A 23225-nucleotide genomic window follows, 5' to 3' on the forward strand; every position below is an offset into this window, starting at 1 on the left:
AGCAGATCAAATCTGCCGTAGACTGCGTTTGTCGTTTCACGGAATGGCCGCGAGGTGGTTGGAGCAAAGCTTAGTTTAGTTTCGATTTAGAGATACTGTACATTGAGTTGATATTGCTCAGTTTCTTCTACTGTCCTTACAACTACTAGAAATATTTTGAACTCTTTGCAGAATTACACATTTGAATAATGTTTTAGTAGAGATATACAGGGTGGAAATAGGTCCTTCGGGCCAACCAGCAATCATTACATAACAGTAGTTCTATCTTACACACTCGGGGGGGGGGGGGGGGAATTCACAGAAGCCAATTAAATTATAAACCCGCACGTCTTTTGTAATGTGGGAGGAAACGGAAGCACCTGAGGAAACCCACACGGTCACAGGGAGCACCAAAGGTCAGGATTGAACCCGATCTCTGGGGCTGAGAGGCAGCAGCTGTGCCACCACCGTGCTGCCTGAACAACATAAAGAATGAAATAACTCGTCAGTTTGAAAGAGGCGTTTGACTCGACCTTCACCGCACTCTGAGTGGCACAGAGCCAATTATTTGTTGTGTGGCTTCTGTAAAAGTTGTCACCAGTCTTGCCTCAGAGAAGCCTTGTAGATGTGTTTGACAACAGTTATTCATAAACATTGCATGTTGAACATTGGAGATGTTGGAATGATGAAGCAATGCCAGACAGTTCAAGACATACTGTACATTGATGTAGCTCTGTTTATTTCACTGTCCTTACTACGAGTAGAAGTGTTTTGAATACTTTGGAGAATTACACTTTTTAATAGTGTTTTGTGAACCATTTAGTTTTGTTTAGAGATAAATCATGGAAGTGGACCCATCAGGCCACTGAATCCATGCCAACCAGCAATCACCCATTTATCTTACACACCAGGAACTATTCACAGAAACCAAGTAAATTACAAACCCGCAGGTCTTTGCAATGCGGGTGGAAACGGGAGCATCCAGAGAAAGCCCATGGGGTCACAGGGAGAACATGCAAACTCCATACAGAGAGCACGCAAGGTCAGGATCTAACTCAGTTCTCTGGTGCTGTAAGGTACCAGTTTTACCGTGGCATCACAGTGCCGGCCCGAGGTATTGTGTATTTTGTGTAGTGTATGTAAATTGGCTGTTTTCCAATAGTAGTGTACATAGTAACCCTTGTGCCAGCTCTCCCTTCCTTGGATGTGGGTCTGATTCCAATCACTGGCTGACTGACATCATTGGTAACAGCTGGGTCCAATTAGCTGATATTGGTTGGCCAATTGAACATCCCGACAAAAAAAACCTAGACAGAGGGAAGAATGGAGATAAAGTGGGATGCCTCCCACTTTGTGAACTGTTGTGTTTCCCGGCTGTAGGTTTGAGGAAGACTGAGCCATACCCAAGACCACCAGTGCCACTCTGGTCAAGACCGGACTGTTGGGAAGAAATCATAGACAACCAGTGCCTCTACTAAGGCTAACATTGAGTTCAGGGACAAGCCTGACATGCCAGTGTCTCTTCCTGCCGATGGACATTGAAGGACTGTGTCCCCATGCATGCATGCACACACGTGCATAGATTGAGTTGCTAGGATAACTGAGCACTGCCTTGCCAGGCCCAAAGCGGAGCTGCCAAGATAAACTGGAAGCTGCTGGCGTCTCCTCTTGAGGTAAGGGTGAACTGCAGGAAGAAGCCTGAGATTCCCTTGCTGCCTCCTTTGAAGACCAGGACTGAGCTGCTGGGACAACCTGAGATTGCCACGGTACCTGCAACCTGATAGTGAGGGACAGTGCCCCCAAGTGGTCACAGTCAGGCAGCATGGAAACAGGCCCTTCAGCCCAACTTGCCCACATTTGCCCACACTGAAGGTCCCATCTACACTAGTCAGCCTAGGATTGCCAGCGCTACCACACGTGTGCCCTGATTCTGGGGGGCAGTGCCCCCATGTGGTCCTGGACTTTCTTACCGCTGTAAACAAAATATGTAATGCGAGTTCAAGCGTTTGGAAGTGTTGTGGTCACTGTCGAATCTGGCATCGTCCCTGATACCATATTCCCTTATTTCCTCCCCCCCCCATCTCCCTTCTTCCCATGTTCTGTTATTGTGGCGGTTTACTGTTTTCAAAGAATGTTATGGCTCTTTCACGCAAGCACATTATTTGGCTAATTTGTGGCACTAATAGGCAGGTAATTTATGGCAGTTGTGTCTATTCTGTCTGCTACAGCAAGCGAAGCAATGTATTGATCAAAATAGATAGTGTAAACTGTGAATGGACTTTTGTATCCTCCCCTTATTAATGAATTATTGTAAAGTTGTGGGATTGCTTCCCTTATCTCAGAAGCCACCCATCAGTTGATGGCATAAATAAATGATATTTCCTATCACTTTCAGTACAAGTGCACAGCCTGAGGAAAATCGTTTTGAAGATCTAGATCTCAAAGCTCTTGGCAGTAATCCTTGTTCTCCTGCATGCTTAATGTATTCTCTAAGCTTCTTGAAAATTGTAACATCCTCAGGTTGTAATATTTGTTCTTGATTGGATCTTAATTGGCTGAATATTTCTAGCATTTCATGATTTTATTTATTATAAAATATTCCATTTCATGGAAAAGGAGTCCAGTCTTATTGGTGAGATGCCAATGTTAGCTCTTCAATTTGAATCGCTATAACAGAATATATGGATATCATCAATTTGCAATTTGTTAGACATGTATGTGCAAATTGATTGTAATGTTTCCCACTTTAGAATGGTTCCTGCACCTTGTACCTTGTTGGCTGTGAGATATCAAATATCCCATGAATCTCATGTCATAAAATTGCCCTATTCGTGCAAGTCTTTCTTTCCTTCTTTATTTCTATATAAGAAATTATGAACAAAACTGATGTAAAGATATTAGCAGGAATCTTTGCAATACACTGTAAAAATATTAGTTTCTTCTCATTTGCTCTTACTACATTAACTGACACTTGGGGGGTTAAAAATGAACTTTATGCTAGAACAATTATATGTTTCCATTTGTTGCTTTGCTGCACGCATTAATCCTCTTGTCCTAAATTACAAGAGAAGTATATGTTTCAGAAAAGGTGAACTTGACAATAAATTGGTATAAGATTGGTAGTATTTCTTCATACACCAATTAATAAATGGAATAGTCCTGGTATAGGTAATGACACTATTAGCAGGTTAGATTGTGTGAGTGAGTAACCATTGTAAAATAGTAAACAAAGGGATTAGCTATGAAACCTTTTTTTTTCACTAATCCTGCCAAAATGATTGAACAAAAAATAGTATTGTGTAAGAACTAAGCTCCTCAGATATGCAACTGGCACAGAATGTTTGTATCCTCATCAGAAATTGAACATATTGGACGCTACATGTGATTTGCCAGCATGCATTTCTGGAGCCAGAAATGCTGTTCTTTCCTGATTCTCACAAAGAAATGCTCTTATCTGGTTTCGAACCCGAGTTGCTCTGCTTTAGATCGGGGCTGATCTAATATCAATTCTCTACATCTTCTACTTGTGTTGCCCTTCGTTAATATTAACTTTTAAATTAGAGCATCATTACAATAAAAATGATTAATTTGTTGTAATGTCCTGTTGCTTAAAATAACATTTTGCCCTTGACCACTTCAGTCTTCTAACATAAAATATACTTAAACCATTTGTCAGATGTCAGATTTGTGCAATAGATGAGAATATGTCAAATTATGGGTCAAAAGTTATTCACAATTATTTGCTTAATTGCCAGTTGGATTCCTCTTATCTTATTAATGAATGAGATTATGAAGGGAGAAAATAATTTATGGAAGCATAGAATATTTATGAATGTGCTTTAGATGTGTTTTGAATAGTAATATAAATGTTCATTAATAGGAATTACTCTATTCTATTTATGGGTTGGTGAGAGCTATCTGTGGTGTAATGCTTTCAAGAGCTGATATTTAGTTTGCACAATAATACTTTCATCACTTTTTTGATTAATTAAAAGAGAAAAGGATCGGCAAATCAGGACATCTGACAGCGATAGAATATATACCCAATGATTGAGGAAAAAAACAAAACAAAACACATCTCTAACCAAACGTGTCAGGCAGGACGTTCCAAAAAGCATTTCTCCCAGGATAAGGTTATCCAATTGCACTTCAATGTGCTGATGCCTGCAATGTCCCCAAATGCAGGATACTCGATTGCAAAATTCATAGTAGTAGGGAACTGCATTCATGCAATATATTTAGGCCGGCACAATGGCGCAGCGGCAGAGTTGCTACCATACAACGCCAGAAACCTGGGTTCGATCCTGACTACGGATGCCATCTGTACGGAGTTTGTACGTTCTCTCTGTAACCACATGGGTTTTATTTGGGTGTTCCAGTTTACTCCCACTGCAAAGATGTACTTAATTGTAGGTTAATTGGCGCTTATAATTTGTCCCTAGTGTGTAGGATCGTGCTAGCATATGGGGTGAACGCTGCACGATTGGCCGAAGGGCCTGTTTCCAAGGCGGACAGCGTAGGCCTACACGAGCTCTCAGTTATCAAACATTTTAACTCCCCTTTCCTTTCTGTCTTGAGCCTCCATAGTCAGAGTGAGGCCGCATGCAAATTGAAGGAACTGCACCTCGTATTTCGCTTGGGCAGCTGACAACCCAGCAGTATAAGTAATGATTTCTCTAATTTCATGTAACTCTTGCGTTCCCCCTCTCTCCATTCCTCCCCACCCTAGTCGTGCTGCTAGTTTCACTGTTTTTATCCCTTCAATATTACCTCTTCCACAGCCAACAGTGGACCATTGTGGGCTCAAACATTCTTGAATCATTGGTGCCGGCTGTGATTTGTTCTGTACTTTTTTATATTTCTAGTTTCCCCTTCCCCTGTCTCCCACTCTGAAGAAGGGACTCAATCCGAAACTCCATCTATTCCTTTTCTCCAGAGATGCTGCCTGACCCACTGATTTAACTCCAGTTTTTTGTGTCTATCTTTGGTGTAAACCAGCATCTGCAGTTCCTTCCTACACAAAGTTTAAAGAAGTTGTACAGGGCAGCTTTTTTTGCACAGAGGGTGGTGAATGCCCTGAATGCAATGCCAGGGTTGGTGCTTGAGGCTGATTTGATAGTGGTATTTAAGAGTCTTTTGGATAGGTTAATGAATATGCAGGGAATGGAGGGATGTAGACCATCTGCAGGTAGGTGAGAGATAGTCTTGGCATCATGTTTGACACCAACATTGTGAGCCAAAGGGCTTGTTCTTGTGCTGTAGTGTTCTATATCAATGAGAACAACTATAGCACAGTGAGTGTCAAGAGGGGAAAGTAGCTCTGTCACAATCTTAAAGAAGCTGGTTTATCAAGCATTCCTTTCATAAGGAGAAAAATAAGGATGTTGTAAACATTTTTTAATTTGGATAGTATATCACATGTACTCAATGTTTAGGATTAGAGCGGCATTCATTACCCACTGTTCTTGCGAAAGTGGTGGTGAGCTGCCACCTTGAACCATTGCAGCCCATCAGGTTAAATTAGACTCCATGCTGTTGGGTAGGGAGTTCCAGGACTTAGAGCAGTGGTTCCCAACGTGGGGCACACGCCCCACAGGGGGGCAATTTGATTTTTAAGGGGGGCAATTTCCACCTAATGTTTTTTTCTTTTTTTTTACAATTTTTTAGTAATTTCTTGCTCAGCACTTTAACTGTCTTTTGTTTATTTCATTTTTCTTTTTCATGGATGCCATGTTCTTTTGAAGCTTGTTTAAACCAAGGTATTGGTGTTTTAAGCTTCTTCAGCTGAAACGGCGTTCACATTTTAAATGATAAGAATTATATATCACCACATGGGGGGGGGGGGGGGGCATCAGGATTTTAGAGGTGATTAGGTGGGGCATGGCCAAACAAAGGTTGGGAACCACTGACAGAGTAACATTGAAGGAACAGTGATGTATATCCATATAAGAATAACATTGAACTTGGATGGGACTCTGCAGATGGTGATGTTCCCTTGGGTTTGCTAACTTTGCACTTCTTGGTGGTAGCGATCATGAGTTTTGAAGGTGCTATCAGAGTAACCTAGGTGAGCAGCTGCAGTGCATAATGGTACATTGTGCAGCCACTGTTTACTGATGCTGGAGGAGTAACATGATTTAGTGGTTGATGGGCTGTCAGTCACATGAGATGTTTCACCCTAGTTGGTTTTGCACTTGTTGGAGCTGCACTCATCTGCTTGAGTGCAACTATTCCATCACATTTCAGACTTGGCCCATTTAGTTGGTGGAAGGGATTCTGGGCATTGGAAGACGTTTGCTTCAAGATACCAGCTTCTGATCTGCTCTTGGGGATATGGTATTTATGACCCACTGACCAGATGGTGAAGGATTTGGTAATGTCATTGACTATCGAGAGTAGGTGGTCTGCAATCCCACCACTTCTACAGTAATACATGAGGAAATGCAATGTTTACTTTGCATTTTGTATAATCATGGAATGCTTTTTCTTTTGACAGTACATTGTTCTCGTTGCAATGAGTAATGATAAAACACTACATTAAAATATTGCAAGCTTCTGGGTTTACAGTAAAGGCACCATTTTACATTCTCTTCAAATTTATGGCCACCGCTTTTCTGCCCAAGGCATGATACAAACTTTGAGAGAATCTGTGACAGATGTATAATACAACAACATGTGTATTAACGAGGTCCTTGAACAGAAAGCAATGTTCTTTTGGCAATTCAACTCTCTTGTAGGAGCAATTTGTGAAAGATCTGCTGCAGTTGCAAGGTCACAAGTGAGTTGTGAATAACAAAAGTAATTCAACATCTCAGTTTAGTAATGCAAAATGAACTCCTTCCCAGCATTCTCATTCAGCTGCTTTACCTGTCCGTCCATGAGTTGATTTCTCCTTATGCAAAGAAGAAACCCATGTCTTATGCTGGTGATATGTTGATTTTAGTTTTTAATTTTAGTATTTTTCAGTTAAGTTTGTTATCAAGTAGACTGAGGTAGAGTGAAATGTTTTTTTTTTGTTGAGTGCTATCCAGACAGTGAAAAGATTACATAATTACTATCAAGCCATCCACAGTGTACAGATACAGGACGGGGTGAATAATGTTTAGTGCAAGATAAAGATCAGTAAAGTCTTATTAAAGATAGTTTGAAGGTCTCCAGTGAGGTAGATGATAGGCCAGGACCACTCTCTGGTTGATGATAAGATGATCTGTTACCTGATAACAGCTGGGTAAAAACTGTCCCTGAATCTGGAGGTGTGCGTTTTCACACTTCTGTACCTTTTGCCTGATGGGAGAGGGGAGAAGGAGTGACCACGGTAAGACTTGTCCTTGATCATGCTGGTGGCATGGAAGGGAGGTTGGTTTGTGTAATTGTCTGGACTACGTCCACAATTCTCTACAATTGGATGGAGCTGTTCCCAAATCATGCTGTGATGCATCTTGATAAAATACTTTCCACGGTGCATCTGTAGATGTTGGTGAGGGTTGTTGGGGACATGCCGAACTTCCTTTGAGGAAGTCGAAGTGTTGGTGTGATTTCGTGGCCACTACCTGCTTCGATATGACTGGTGCAAGACGAATTGTTGATTACATTTACTTATAACCAGATAACCATATAACAATTACAGCACGGAAACAGGCCATCTCGGCCCTTCAAGTCTGTGCCGAACACTTATTTTCCCCTAGTCACATCTACCTGCACTCAGACCATAACCCTCCATTCCTTTCCCATCCATATACCTATCCAATTTATTTTTAAATGATAAAATCGAACCTGCCTCCACCACTTCCACTGGAAGCTCATTCCACACAGCTACCACTCTCTGAGTAAAGATGTTCCCCCTCATGTTACCCCTAAACATCTGTCCCTTAATTCTCAAGTCGTGTCCTCTTGTTTGAATCTTCCCTACTCTCAATGGGAAAAGCTTATCCACGTCAACTCTGTCTATCCCTCTCATCATTTTAAAGACCTCTATCAAGTCCCCCCCCTTAACCTTCTGCGCTCCAAAGAATAAAGACCTAACTTGTTCAACCTTTCTCAGTAACTTAGTTGCTGAAACCCAGGCAACATTCTAGTAAATCTCCTCTGTACTCTTTCTATTTTGTTGACATCCTTCCTATAATTAGGCGACCAAAATTGTACACCATACTCCAGAATTGGCCTCACCAATGCCTTGTACAATTTTAACATTACATCCCAACTTCTATACTTAATGCTCTGATTTATGAAGGCCAACACACCAAAAGGTTTCTTTACCACCCTATCGACATGAATTCTACCTTCAGAGAACTATGCACAGTTATTCCTAGATCCCTCTGTTCAACTGCATTCCTCAATTCGCTACCATTCACCGTGTACGTCCTATTTTGATTTGTCCTGCCAAGATGTAGCACCTCACACATATCAGCATTAAACTCCATCTGCCATCTTTCAGCCCACTCTTCCAAATGGCCTAAATCTCTCTGTAGACTTGTAAAAAGAATCTTAAGAAATAAATTAGAAAAACTAAAAGATGTGAGGTTACTTTGGCAAGTAAGGTGAAAGTAAATCCAAAGGGTTTCTACAGCTATATTAATATCAAAAGGATAACGAGGGATAAATTTGGTCCATTAGAGTCAAAGTGGACAGCTATCTGCAGAGCCAAAAGAGATGGGGGATATATTGAACAATTGTTTTTCTTCGGTATTCACCAAGGAAAAGGATATTGAATTATGTGAGGTAAGGGAAACAAGTAGAGTAGCTATGGAAACTATGAGATTCGAAGAAGAAGAAGTACTGACACTTTTGAAAAATATAAAAGTGGATAAGTCTCCAGGCCCTGACAGGATATTCCCTAGGACATTGAGGGAAGTTAGTGTAGAAATAGCAGGGGCTTTGACAAAAATATTTCAAATGTCATTAGAAACGGGAATAGTGCCGGAGGATTGGCATACTGCGCATGTTGTTCCATTGTTTAAAAAGGGTTCCATTGTATAAAAAGGCTGAATGGCCTACTACTGTTGGCCTATTTTCTATTTTCTATGTTTTTGTTCTATCAGCCCATGTGGAGCAGGGAGGAAGTGGTGCAATTTTATAAGATCTTCAAGATATGCACCCAGCAGGGTGGTTGTTTTGTATTTAGGTACTTGGGGCAATGGACAAAAAAGCAGGAAAGAGGGTAAACATTTTAATAATAAAAGTATAATGATAATGTATTCATGAAAAGAGAATGGAACTAAACTAACACTTTCATTCAGCCAGCAAATGCACTGTTGAAATAATTTGATTCAGCAGTATCTTTAACTCGGCATATTCTGACCTATATGAATGTAATGGGCCACATCAGCTTGTATTGACCTATATATGGAATACTCTAGATTGTTTCATCATATAAATACACATGTTCAATTATCTTTTAGGTGGAATAGCCTGACCTGTATTACCCAGTACTGAATGATATACTCCCACCTCGCCTACTATCACCTCAAAGTACACAATTTATTTGCTATCCTATGAGTAACATGGTCTAACCAGTGTTATATGTAGCACACCAAATAATGTGTTATCACTGCAAATGGTACTCTTAATTCATGTTATATCGACAGAATTAGGCCATTCTGCCCATCAAGTCGACTCCACCATGACTGATCTATCTTACCCTCTCCCTCATTCTCCTGCCTTCTCCCCATGTTCCCTGACACCCGTGCTAATCACGAATCTATCAATCCCCACCTAAAAAAATCCATTAACGGCTTCTACAGCCTTCCGTGGTAGTGAATTTCACCCATTCACCACCCTTTGACAAAAGCAGTTCCTCCTCATCTCCTTTCTAAAATTATGACCTTATATTCTGAGGCTTTGGCCTCTGGTCCTAGACTTTCCCACTGCTGGAAACCTCCTCTTCACATCCACTCTATCCAGGCCTTTCACTATTCGGTAAGTTTCAATGATGTCCCCCCCCTTATCCTTCTAAACTCCATTTTGTATTTTCTAACTATTATCTAAATTGTATTTTATATTGATATATACTACAGTATATATTACAGTATTATATGTACTGAAGAGAGATATAAGTATATGAAATATTGAAATGCATGGATAGGGTGGACAAAACCTTTTCCCCAGGATGGAAATATCCAACACCAGAGGGCATTGCTTTAAGGTGAGAGGGGGGATGTTTGATGGAGATTTGCAGGGCAAGTTTTTTTCACAGACAGTGGTGGGGGCCTGGAACACATTGTCAGGGGTGGTGGTGGTGGTGGCAGATACGATAATGTTATTTAAGAGACTTTTAGATAGACGCATAGGGATGCAGGGAGTAGAGAGATATGGATTATGTACATACAGGCAGATGATATCAGTTTAACGTGGTATCATGTTCGGTGCAGACATAAGATGTCTGACGGCACTGGGCCTGTACTCGCTGGAGTTTAGAAAGATGAGGTGGGGACCAGAGGCCATGGGTTCAGAGCAAAAGGATGTAACTTTAGAAAGGAGATGAGGAGGAATTTCCTTAGTCAGAGGGTGATGAATTTGGAATTATTTGGCACAGAACACTAGAAGTCAAATCAACTGATATTTTTAAGGTGGAGATTGATTAGTGCTGGTGTCTGGGGTTGTGCGAAGAAGGCAGGAAATGGGGTTGAGAGGGAAAGTTAGATCAGCCATGATTGAATGGTGGAGTAGATTGATGGGCCGAATGGCCTAATTCTGCTCCTACAACTTATGAACTTATGAACAAACATTGTGGGCCAAAGGGCCCATTCCTGTGCTGTAGTGTTCCATGTTCTATATTTGCAGCTTGTCCTCTGGGTCCATGTTGAATTCCATTCCTCCAGTTTTATTAGATTTCTTATCCCATTTTAAAATGTGTAGAAGTTAGATGAAAGATGTCGGAACATTTGTTTAACAGTTCCTTCAGTCTGGAGTTTTTTTTAATCAATTACTGGATCGAATAGATTGACTGATGTCACTGTAACTACATTTTCTTACCTGTTTCACATAACCAAACAAATAACATGTTTTATTTTCTGAAGGATCATCGGTTCAATGATGAAATTGACAAGCTGACAGGTTATAAGACAAAGTCCATTCTGTGCATGCCGATTCAGAACTGCAATGGGGAAATTATCGGGGTGGCTCAAGCTATCAACAAAAACCCTGCTGGAGTACCCTTCACTGAAGAAGATGAAACGGTAAGAGATCCACACACGTGTTGACATTCCTCATTGATAACGTAAATTATTGCACTTAAATTTGTTCTGTTTGGTCATCCAAAATCCTAATATAATTTCAGTAGATGTGAATATTTTATATTGTTCTGCTGTTAAATGCAACGCACTGTGTTTTGCAAAATTTATTTTACTACCAGTGTCCTTTGATATGTAGAATATTTCTGGCAGCATTTCCAATTACTATGACTCTCTGCGCTATGAATGCTCTAACTTATGGAAATCCGACTTTACACAAATTTCTGCTCGCATTTTGGAAGCATTTTTCAAGCAAGTAATAATAAGAATGAAACTCTTAAACCCCTGTTCCGTGAGTTCATTCCACGAGTTTTCCCGAGTTTGCCCTGATTCGAACTGGAGATTTACGGTAATGGCCACTCGTGGTGTATATATTGAACAATGTTGGGGCAAGGACTGTGGTAGACCATTATTTTGGCAGTTTCTCCAACGGCAGTTCTGACCATTCAGGCATACGAAGAAGCAACGGTTCTACATCATTGTCATGATGAACTGGACAAGATGAGAGTCCTGTAGTGTTTGTTGCAGTTTGGCTTTCATGGTACAGTGGTTTACAGTGTCATATCAAGTCAAGTCGAGATTATTTGTCACATACACATACGAGATGTGCAGTGAAATGAAAGTGGCAATGCTCGCGGACTTTTGTGCAAAAGACAAACAACCAAACAAACTGTAAACACAATCATAACACACATATTCTACTACATAATAAATAATGGAAGGAAAAACGTTCAGTAGAGTTACTCCCTGGTGAGATAGGCGTTTACAGTCTGAATGGCCTCTGGGAAGAAACTCCTTCTCAATCTCTCCGTTCTCACCGCATGGCAACGGAGGCCTGACCGTAGCAGCTGGAACAGTCCGTTGCAGGGGTGGAAGGGATCTCTCATGATATTGTTGGTTCTGGAGTTGCACCTTCTGATGTATAATTCCTGCAGAGGGGCAAGTGAAGTTCCCATAGTGCGTTCGGCCGAACGCACTACTCTCTGCAGAGCCTTCTTGTCCTTGGCAGAGCAATTCCCAAACCAGATGGTAATGTTCCCACGGACAAGATGCTTTCCACTGCCGCTGCGTAGAAGCACTGGAGGATCCTCAGAGACACTCTGAATTTCCTCAATTGCCTGAGGTGGTAAAGGTGCTGTCTTGCCTTACTCACGAATGCTGAGGCGTGTGATGCCCATGTCATATCCTCAGAGATGTGGACTCCCAGATATTTAAAACAGTTCACCCAATCCACAGGATCCCCATTTATCCTCAATGGAGTGTACGTAACCTCGGATGATGTGCCCTCCTAAAGTCCATGATCAGCTCCTTCGTTATTTTGATGTTCAAGAGGAGGCTGTTATCCTGGCACCAGAGTGCTAGACCAGCCACCTCCTCCCGGTAGGCCTTCTCGTCGTTGTCTGAGATCAGGCCCACCACCACAGTGTCATCAGCAAACTTAATTATTGAGTTGGAGTTGAACCTAGCCACACAGTCATGTGTGTACAGGGAGTACAATAGGGGGCTGAGGACGCAACCCTGGGGCGATCCTGTGCTCAGGGTGAGGGACTTCGATGTATTCCCTCCCATCTTGACTACCTGGGGCCTGGCGGTGAGAAAGTCCAGGACCCAGGCACACAGGGAGGTGTTCAGCCTGTAGGGGTTTTGTTTCCCTTTACTCCACTTCGGGCCCAACTGCCCAAGTTATTCTCTCCCTTGTCGGAGGGTCAAATGGCCACCACTCCACGCGAGCGGTTTCCAAGAGAGAGAATACAACAAAAGGGATTCCCCTAGGTTCTAGACCTCGGAATTATGGTGGGATATGATAAAAGGTTGAATTGACCAGAGTGTGCTGATGAGAGAAAACAGAAACCAAGATGGACTCAAAGCAAGTCTAAAATTTACAGGCTTTATTAAACAATGAGAAATCGAATCTCACCAACACTACATAATACGTGGCTAAACTTATGCTTTAAACTAAGACTATGGATGGAAAACTATCGGGCATGTTGTAAAACTTACTTTACACAATTTTACCCCCCTTTTCCCTTTCGTCTCTCAACTATCCTATTTCGGGAACTTCACCAGGATACTTACAGTTGGGCTCACGAGCCGTCCAGCAGAGCAGAAAGAGAGCGAGTTCTGGCTTGACTCCTATTTTTATACCTGAGCTTCCTTTGAAACCCCCAGGTGGTCCTCTGGATAAAAGGGTTCTTTTGATGATACCCAGTTTCGACCTGGCATGATCAATAGGCTTCCGATGATAAGGAGTTTGCTGATGTCATGATCCCTCAGCCTGATCGTTATCCCATCGCCTACATGGGCTCCCATTGTCCTGATGGATGGGTCATCCACGATGGTAATTGTGCTTGCTGCTGGCCTGTTTACCACTGTCTGCTGAGGCTCGGTTCCTTCCTTAGTTTATCCAAGATAATCTCATTATCTCCGTCTCAGCCTTTCCTGCCCACACACTTCGCAAGTTGTATGATGCCCAAGTCCACAGGCCAAACAGGTTTGAAACTTGAAACTGATTCTTTCTTTGTGGATTGGGGGTTTTTCCGTTGCAGCCAGCAAATTTGTCTTTTTAAAATGTCCATGTCCTTATCCGAGTTCTTCCATAATTTTGGAGGATTTTCCCCAATAACTTACAAGCCCCAATTCCATTAGCTTCCCGGCCAGTTTGGTGGGGACTATCGTGTTGAAGGCTGAACTGTAGTCTATGAACAGCATCCTCGCGTAGCCCCCCTTCTGGCTGTCCAGATGGGAGAGAGCGGTGTGCAAGACCTGGGAGACCGCATCGTCCGTGGATCTGTTCGGACGGTATGCGAACTGCAACAGGTCCATGTTCCGAGGGAGGAAGGCGCAGATGTGTTTCTTCACCAGCCTCTCAAAGCATTCCATGACTACCGAGGTAAGGGCCACCGGACGGTAGTCATTCAGACAGGCTGGGGAGGCATTTTTTGGTACCAGTACAATAATGGATTTTTTTGAAGCAGGCAGGGACCATGGACTTGTCCAGGGAGAGGTTGAATAATGTAGTGAGCACTGGAGCTAGCTGCGTAGCACAGGACTTGAGTACTCGCCCCGAGATGCCATCGGGGCCTGCAGCTTTTCTCGTGTTCACCCTTGTCAGAGCCCTCCTCGCATCGTGCTCGGACAGCGAGAATGTGTGCACATTCCTCCCTTCAGCTTCGGTAGCCAGCCCGCTGGCATTATTGTTGATAGTCGGCAGACCTGGAGTGGTGTTGCCCCTCTCGAAATGAGCGTAAAAGGACTTCAGGTCATCAACTAGGGAGGTGCCGGCACTTGCGGATGAGGGAGGGGTGCTCCGGTAGTTGGTTACAATCCGTAGCCCCTGCCACAGGCTTCTGGTGTCCTGCAGCTCCATCTGTGACTCCATCTTGTCCCTGTACCTCCTTTTTGCGTCCTTCACCGCCCTTCGCAGTCGGTAGGACTCTGCCTTGTAGACGTCCATGTTTCCTGATGCCAGGCCTGAGTTGTAGGCAGCGGTGCGAGCATTCAGGGCCACACGAACTGACCTGTCTACCCAGGGTTTTTGGTTCGGAAAGGTGCTTACCCTTACCGTGGGGACGATGTTGTCGGTTATTGTTGCGATGAAGTCCGTGACTGCTTCCGCGAACTCACTGACGTCACAGGAACTTGCTTCGAACATATTCCAGTCGACATCACTCAGTGCATCTTGCAGCATGGCCTCTGACTGGTCGGACCACCGCTTTACGTCCCTCGTCTCTACTGCTTCCCGAACTATCCTCTGTTTATACGCCGGCAACAGGAATATGGCAGCATGGTCAGATTTTCCTAGGGGAGGGAGTGAAACGGCCTTGTAGCCTTTCCTGCACGGTGTGTAGCAGTGGTCCAAAGTTCTCTCCCCCCTGGTGGCACACGTGATGTGTTGGTAGAAGTTCGGCATGACCTTCTTGAGAACGTGCTTTGATTGGACTAAAAAATTCCCGACATTTTTCCGGTTTTTTCTCTAATTTAATAAAAATGTGCAAGTCTTCTTCATATCGAGTTTCAGGGGTGATTATATATAAAAAAATTTACACAATATGTGAAAGTTTCATGTACTTTGGTGACTTGGGTCATGAAATCCTATTTCTAGACACAATTTTGATGCTCGGCCCACAGCCTAATAGGAAAGGAGGGGGGAGAGTGGGCTTGGGTAGATAGGTGAAGGGAAAATAGACACAAAGTGCTGGAGTAACCCAGTGGGTCAGGCAGCATATGCAGAGAATATGAATAGGTGACGTTTCACAGAGTGCTGGAGTAACTCAGCAGGTTAGGCAGCATCACTGGAGAACATGGATAGATGACATGTCACAGAGTGCTGGAGTAACTCAATGAGTCAGGCAGCATCTCTGGAGATTATATTTTGGGTCAAGACCATTCTTCAGTAATATTCAGGATGTGGCATGCATAGACATTCCTGAATGTTACCCAAACCATCGTGAGCTACTTTGTTACGGTGCTTGCCCTCTCCTATAATGTCTCTGCTGCCTTGGGTGATGCAGGACAGGACACAAGCTTTGGGACACGGTGTGAAGCTGTTGCAGTCTGTCCCAGCCTGGTAAAAACCTGGATGGAGTGGATGTGGAGAGGATGTTTCCACTAGTGGGAGAGTCTAGGACCAGTGACCACCGCCTCGGAATTAAAAGACATTCCTTTAGGAAGGAGATGAGCAAGAATTTCTTAAGTCAGAGGGTGGTGAACTCTGGAATTCATTGCCACAGACAGCTGTGGAGGTCAAGTCAATGGACGTTTTTCAGGAGGAGATTGATAGATCCTTGATTGATACGGGTGTCAGAGGTAATGGGGAGAAGGAAGGAGAATGTGTTTGAGAGGGAAAGATAGGTAGAGCCATACAGTGTGGAAACAGGCCCTTTGGCCCAGCATGTCCCATCCGCACTAGTCCCACGTGCCCACGTTTGATCCATATCCCTCCGAACCTGTCCTATCCATGTACCTGTGTAACTGTTTTGTAAATGTTGCGATAGTCCCCGCCCTAACTACCTCCTCTGGCAGCTTGTTCCATACACCTACCACCCTTTATGTGAAAAACATACCCCTCAGATTCCTATTAAATCTTTTGCCATTCACCTTAAACTTATGTCCTCTGCTCCTCGATTCACTTACTCTGGGCAAAAGACTCAACCATATCTATTCAAATCATGATTTTTTACACCTCTATTAGATCATCCCTCATCCTCCTGTGCTCCACGAAATAGAGTCCCAGCCTACTCAACCTCTCCCTATAGCTCCGGCCCTCTAGTCCTGGCAACATCCTCGTATATCTTCTCTGTACCCTTTCCAGTTTGATGACATCTTTCCGATAACACGGTGCCCAGAACTGAACACAATACTCTGAATGCGGCCTCACCACCTTCTTATCAGGGCTGCCAACTCTCACGCTTTGAGCGTAACACTCACGCATTTCAGCCAATTCTCATGCCCTCATGCTGAAGACCGAATTCTCACGCTGACAGGCTGTCTTCTGTCCCTTCACAGAAAAGATCCTATAGCGGAGCTGTAGCGCAGCTGTAGGATCTTTGCTGCACAGTTTGTCTCTTTGCGCCGCATGACAGCGATCTGCACGGATTGGGGAAGCGCGTCGGTCCCGGGCAGCGGGTGTCAGCGCTTTTGTGCACCGTCTGTGAGCGCTGCGCTTCCGGCTGCTGCGGCAACCTCGCTCCCTCCCTCCCTCCCTCCTGCCCTTCAACTCACACAGCAGCGCCAGCGCCGCCAATCCACACTACACCGTGCCCGCCGGACTCCCCATTGGCCGGGGAAAGAGAGGGAGGGGAGAAAGAGATAGAGAGAAAGAAAAAAAGGGAGGGATGGAGGCAAAGAGACAGGGAGAGGGAATGGAGTAAGGGGTTGAAGGAAGGGAAGGAGAAAGGGGAGAACGAGGAAGCATGAGGAAAGAGAGGGCGGGGAGGAAAGAGGGAGGGGGGAAAGGAAAGGTGTGTGTGTGTCTGTTTCCCTGTGTGTGTCTCCGTGTGTGTGCCTCCCTGTGTGTGTATGTCTCCCTGTGTGTGCATGTCTCTGTGTGTCTCCCTGTGTGTATGTGTATGTGTGTGTCCCTGTGTGTGTGTGTGTGGGTGTGTGTGCCTGTCTCTTTGTGTGTGTGTGTCTGTCTCCCTGTGTGTGTCTGTCTCCCTGTGTTTGTGCGTGTCTGTCTCCCTGTATGTGTGTGTGTGTGTGTCTCCCTGTGCATCTGTTGTCACATCCTGGCCTTAGACAGGGCTGCCAACTCTCACGCTTTGAGCGTGAGAGTCACACATTTCAGCCAATTCTCATGCTGATGACAGAATTCTCACGCTGTCTTCAGTCCCTGCACAGTTTGTCTTTTTGCGCCACATCATAGCGATCTGTGCGGTCTGGGGAAGCGCGTCAGTTGGAGGCTGTGAGTGACATCGTGTCTCTTCTCTTCTTTCTTGGTTGGATGTGCAGCCGCCGACAACATGAAGCATCCGGAGATAAAACTAACCAGGTGAATCGATGTAAAACATGGGGAGGACCACAATGAGGTCAAACATCTAGGACAGGGTTCGGCAACCTACGGCACACAGGCTGAATCCGGCCCATAATCCGAAAAACCACGTTTTTTTTTCAATTCGTTTTTGCAGGGTCGGGGCAGGCGAGCCGACCTGAGAACTGCAGCCAGTCCCTGGGACGCGAGCTGATCTGGGAACGGCAGCCAGTCCCTGGGCACACAGAATGCTAACTTGATCATTATGGACAAATTGGACCAGCCATGTACATGTTGTATAACTCTGACTCTATGGGCTTAGAATGACCATTTAAACAAACTTTCCCCATTTTGATTCTTGAGATTAATATCCCTTTGCTCTGTTAGCAGCGTTAAAGTACTTATGAGGCCGAGTCAGGAAAGGGAACATGTTATTTCTTTATAGTTTGCTTTAATATGTTAGTTGATTGTTTGTTGAGTGCCATCATTTCCGAAATGGTCTTAAAGTAACTTAACTGTTATAAAGCAGTAATAAATGATTTTTGTCCAAACAATTGGAACTTGCATAAAATGTTTGCATTATTAGCAGGACTGCCAAATCTCACGCATTGAGCGTGAGACTCACGCATTTCACAATATTCTCATGTTCTCACACTGATCACAACATTTCTCACGCTCAAATATCTGCGGGTGCTGAAAGTTCAAAATCAAGCAAAAATTGTTTTAGAGGCGAGTAAAAACCATGAGGGGAATATCAGGTGAATGCATAGTCTTTTTCCCAGGATATGTGATTCAAGCACTAGAGGGGATTGGTTTAAAGCAGGGCTATCAAACTACCAGCACCAACCCCCCTCCCCCTTCCTCCCTGAGGCACGGCACACACCTCCCACCCTCACCTCCGGCGGCTCTATGTCCGTCGACCGCTCTGTCCGCACCCGATGGAGTTTTAACCCCGGCCCGGCGCCAGGAGCGGACTGGGTGAGTGCCGCCTCCGGAGCCTACTATGGGAGGGGGAACACCCCCTCGGTCGCTACGCTCCCTCGCAATTTCTCACTCTCAACTCTCACCCAATGTTGGCAGCCCTGTCTTATGCAACTGCAACATGACCTCCCAACTTCTATACTCCGCGTGACCCGCTGAGTTACTCCAGCACTCTGTGAAACATCACAGAACAGGGCAAGATTAGCAAGTTTGCTGATGATACAGATGTGAGTGCTTTTGCATATAGTGAAGATGGTTGTGAAAGATTGCAGCAGGATCTGGATCAATTAGCCAGGTGGGCAGAGGAATGGTTGATGGTTGCATGGTTCCTTAAAGGTCGTGTCGCAGGTATATCAGGTGGGCAAAACGTATTTTGGCACTTTGGCCCTCATCAGTCAGAGTATTGAGTATAGAAGTTGTGAGGTCATGTTGCAGTTGTATAAGACTTTGGTGAGACCGCATTTAGAATATTGTGTTCAGTTCTGGGCACCATGTTATAGGAAAGATGTCGAATTGAAAAGAGTACAGAGATCCCCATCCTGGATCAGTCCAATCAGGGTTGTGTCATCCGCAAACTTGAGAAGCTTGACAGAGGTGTCTGTGGAGGTGCAGTCATTGGTGTGGCGAGAGTAGAGGAGAGGGGAGAGTACGCATCTAGCGGTGCTCCTATGCTGAGCGTTTGTGGGTCCGAGATATGCTTTCCCGTCTCACATGCTGCTTCCTGTCTGTCAGGAAGCTGGTGATCCACCGTCAGACGGGTTCAGGCACAGTCAACTCGGAACGTTTGGAGCGTAGTAGCTCTGGCACAATGGTGTTGAATGCAGAGCTAAAATCAATAAAACAAAATCCTCGCATAGGTCCCCTGGGTGCTGGAGGATGAAGTGCAGGCCCAGGTTGACTGCATCATCCACAGATCTATTGGCCCAATATGCAAAATGCAGAGGGTCCAGCAAAGGGATTGTGATATTTTTCAGCTTGGCCAGCACAAGCCTTTCAACGGTCTCCATGACTACAGAGGTCAGTGCGACAAGCCTGTAGTCATTAAGACCAGTAATCCTTACCTTTTTGGGTACAGGGACAATAGTGGAGACTTTGAAGCAGGCAGGGACAGTGCATCTTTGCAGGGACTGGTTAAAAATGAGTCATTGGGTGTGAAGTGTTGGTGGGGGGTGGGAAAGGGTCCACTCTTTTCATTACTGGAGTCTTGCCTTAAGTAGGTGTGAGGTGGTGAATGGGAAGGAGAGGGTGCAGGGTCCATTCTTTGCAGACTGGGGTCTGGCTGTGTTTGTTGGGGAGGGGGTACCAGGATTACGTTTCTGATTTTCAAACCTGCAGTAAAACTCATTCAGGTAGTTCGTCAGCTGACGATTGTCCAAAGAGCGGGGGGCTTTCCTCTTATAGCTGGTGATTTCTTGCATGCCCTTCCAAACTGAAGAAGAGTCACTAGCTGAGAACTTGCTCCTCAACTTCTCAGAGTACCTTTCCTTGGCAGCTCCGATTCCTCTTCTCAGCTCTTTATCAATTAGGCTTTCTTTCAACTCTTTAACGATTAGGCTATCGACTTGACACACATTTGTCCCCCCCCCCCCCCGATCTTGAAATGGAAATGGTACATCTGTATATAATGATCCCATTAAAATGTATATTTATGTCACAAACTATGGAATTCATATTTTTCACTATTATTATTATCAAGGAAAAGAAGGGTGTTCCAATTGTTTGATATTATTTGATATTGTTTCACATTATTCATATGGAGGAGAAAATATAATAGCTCTAAAACCTACCTTAATTTTGCAATCTCACTAAAGATAATCCCCCTTTCCCTCTTCTCTCCCCCATCTCCCTCTCTCCCCCCTTCCCCTCTCTCTCTCCCCCTCCCACATCCCCACCCACTTTCTGGTGGGAAAACAAAGATGAAGATGGCGTGGGCCCAGTGGGGGTGCTTTGGGCCAGCTGGGGTGGCTTGGGCCCAGTGGGGGTGGCTTGGGCCCAGCTGGGGTGGCTTGGGCCCAGCTGGGGTGGCTTGGGCCCAGCTGGGGTGGCTTGGGCCCAGCTGGGGTGGCTTGGGCCCAGCTGGGGTGGCTTGGGCCCAGCTGGGGTGGCGTGGGCCGGCGGGGGGGTGGGCGTGGGGCCCGGCGGGGGTGGCGTGGGCCCGGCGGGGGGTGGCGTGGGCCCTGCGGGGGTGGCGTGGGCCCGGCGGGGGTGGCGTGGGACCGGCGGGGGTGGCTCGGGACCGGCGGGGGTGGCTCGGGACCTGCGGTGGTGGCTCGGGACCGGCGGGGGTGGCGTGGGCCCAGCGGGGGTGGCGTGGGCCCAGCGGGGGTCAGCGGACAAATCTACAAATACTGCACCTGTGATCAGCTTCCCCTCAAAGACATCTAAGGCAATGAATACAAGAATCTGGATGTCATTTTGCAGCTATACAAAACATTCTTTAGACCAACTTGGAGAATTGTGTGCATTTCTGGTCACAACATTACAGAAACAATGAGAAATGTGGATGTGCTGGTTCAAGATTCGTCAAAGTCTGGTATGAAGATAATTAGGAAAGCTAACAAAATGTTATTGCTTCCTGCTGGAAGTATTGAATGCAAAGAAGAGAGGTTAAACTTTTAGTTATGACAGATATTGGCGATCTGATCAAGAGAATCCATCTCCGTGTTTAAGAACGGGTGTTAATGTAGACACAAGGAAGTGCAAATGCCAGAATCTTGATCAAAACACCAAATGCTGGAGGATGTCAGCGAGTCATTAAGTATCTGTGAAGGAGTGTTGGAATAGAGGTGGGGGTGGTGTCTGGCAGGTGTTAATCGGATGTAAATGGGGCGAGGGTGTGCTGGGGTTTGATTAGTAGATGGGAGGACTGTGACAAAGGCTAGAGGTGAAAAGGAGACAAATTGCCGTCAGATACCAAGAGGAAGTGAACTGTAAAGCTAGGTAGAGGGGGTAGGGGTAGGGGAAAGAGGAGAGATAAAAGGTTAATGGGGGCTCAGGGATGGAATACGAGTGTACGAAGGAGGAAAAAGGAGCACGATGACTGACAAAGATTGAGGGATAAGATATACAGACATTTAGATAGGCAGAGGTTGACTAGGCTTAGTCAGAATGGTTTTGTACATCGGAGATTGTGTCAATTTGCCTTTTTGAAGAGGTAACCAAAATGTTTTATGAAGGTCTCCCATCCCTTATAGCTGAGATAAGGCAAAATGCTCTTTCAACAGATCATGAGTCTTTGGAGCTTTTTCCCACCAAGGGAGTTGGAAGCTTTTTATTGAATATTTCTAATAAAGCATCAGAAAGATCCTTGATAAACATAGGAATGAAAGGTTATTACAAGCAGTCGTGAATGTGGAGTTCAAGTTACATTCAGATCAGCCCCATAATTTTATTTCTAGGCAGAGCTGGCATGAGGCGCCAGGTGGGTTCCTCTTGCTTCTGATTTGTATATGGTATGGTATTAATTCATCTGGTCTATAATGTTGTGACACTACCACCAGTGTGCCCCCTAAACTTCTCTAAATTCGCAAAATGAATTTATGTAAATGAATTGACAAAAGAAAATTGAATGTAAATGGATTAGTTCTATTTGGGTGCATTTGAAACCAAATTATATGCAAAACATTATCAACATGTAAAAAAATAAATCATCTACTCCAAGGGATTTCAGAATTCAATGCAATGGTTGGAAGGAATGACCAATCATGAGCATTGGGAATATCAGACTGTAAGAACTAGGCTCATTTTGCTTAAACATTGTCTTCAGATCGTCAGCTCAACTAAGTCAGACTAAATCAATAATGTGATCTCCTTTAATGCAAATAAATCATAAATGCAATTGTGTTTGATTTAAACAATGCTGAAATACATGAAACACCTCTTCAATAAATGAAACTTCAGAACTGCACAGTAAAAAAAGTCTCCCTCTCCCCCTCCCCCTCCCCCGTGTTGCACCTGGGGATAGTATCTCAAATGTATCTTCACGAAGATCAGGTCACAGATCTGGTTTTGCAGCCAGTTCGGTATCCAGGGTTTCTGCTCGATTGGGAGTTGAAGCTGACCTAGCCGCTCTCTCAATAAAAGCCTTGAGGATGTACCATGAGATGGAGCGAGAAGAAGAAGAGCTGAGGCGACGAAAGGAACAACTGAAACTAGACACAAAAATGGCGGTGGCCAAGACGAAGAAGGGGCTACTGGAAAGTGAGGGTTCAAGATGCAGCTCTAGATCATTGAAGACGATGAGCTCTGGACCAAGAAGAAAAACTGCTCCAAGAGAGTTATCAGTTGGATCAATTCCACAATTGAGGTCCATCGGATTTCTTGGCTTTGACAACCTATTGGAACGGAGTATGATGGGTAAAACTTTGTCTCGGCAAATGGGTGCTAGACTGAAGCAAGGTATTTATGGGGAGACCGGGATTCAATTCCCCGATGGGGAGCCAAGCAAAGGCTATCAGGATGGGTCATTGGCACTGTTGAATAGGCAAACTGAATTCAACCAGATCATAGCTCGATAAAATACCTCTCACTCTACCACCAGCAGAAATTCCTACGTATGATGGAGATCC

General features: G+C 44.6%; 1 protein-coding gene across 1 annotated transcript in view; it reads left to right on the forward strand.

Moving 5' to 3' along the window:
- pde11al (phosphodiesterase 11a, like) overlaps positions 1–23225 on the forward strand; it is a 264935-nt gene that overhangs the window by 36432 nt on the left and 205278 nt on the right. Inside the window, exon 2 of the mRNA XM_055659453.1 lies at positions 10995–11153. Within this exon, the coding sequence (XP_055515428.1) occupies positions 10995–11153 (159 nt within the window). The remainder of the gene's footprint in view (positions 1–10994; positions 11154–23225) is intronic.

Source organism: Leucoraja erinacea, chromosome 2 (genome assembly GCF_028641065.1).
Source record: "Leucoraja erinacea ecotype New England chromosome 2, Leri_hhj_1, whole genome shotgun sequence".
Lineage (NCBI taxonomy): Eukaryota > Metazoa > Chordata > Chondrichthyes > Rajiformes > Rajidae > Leucoraja > Leucoraja erinaceus.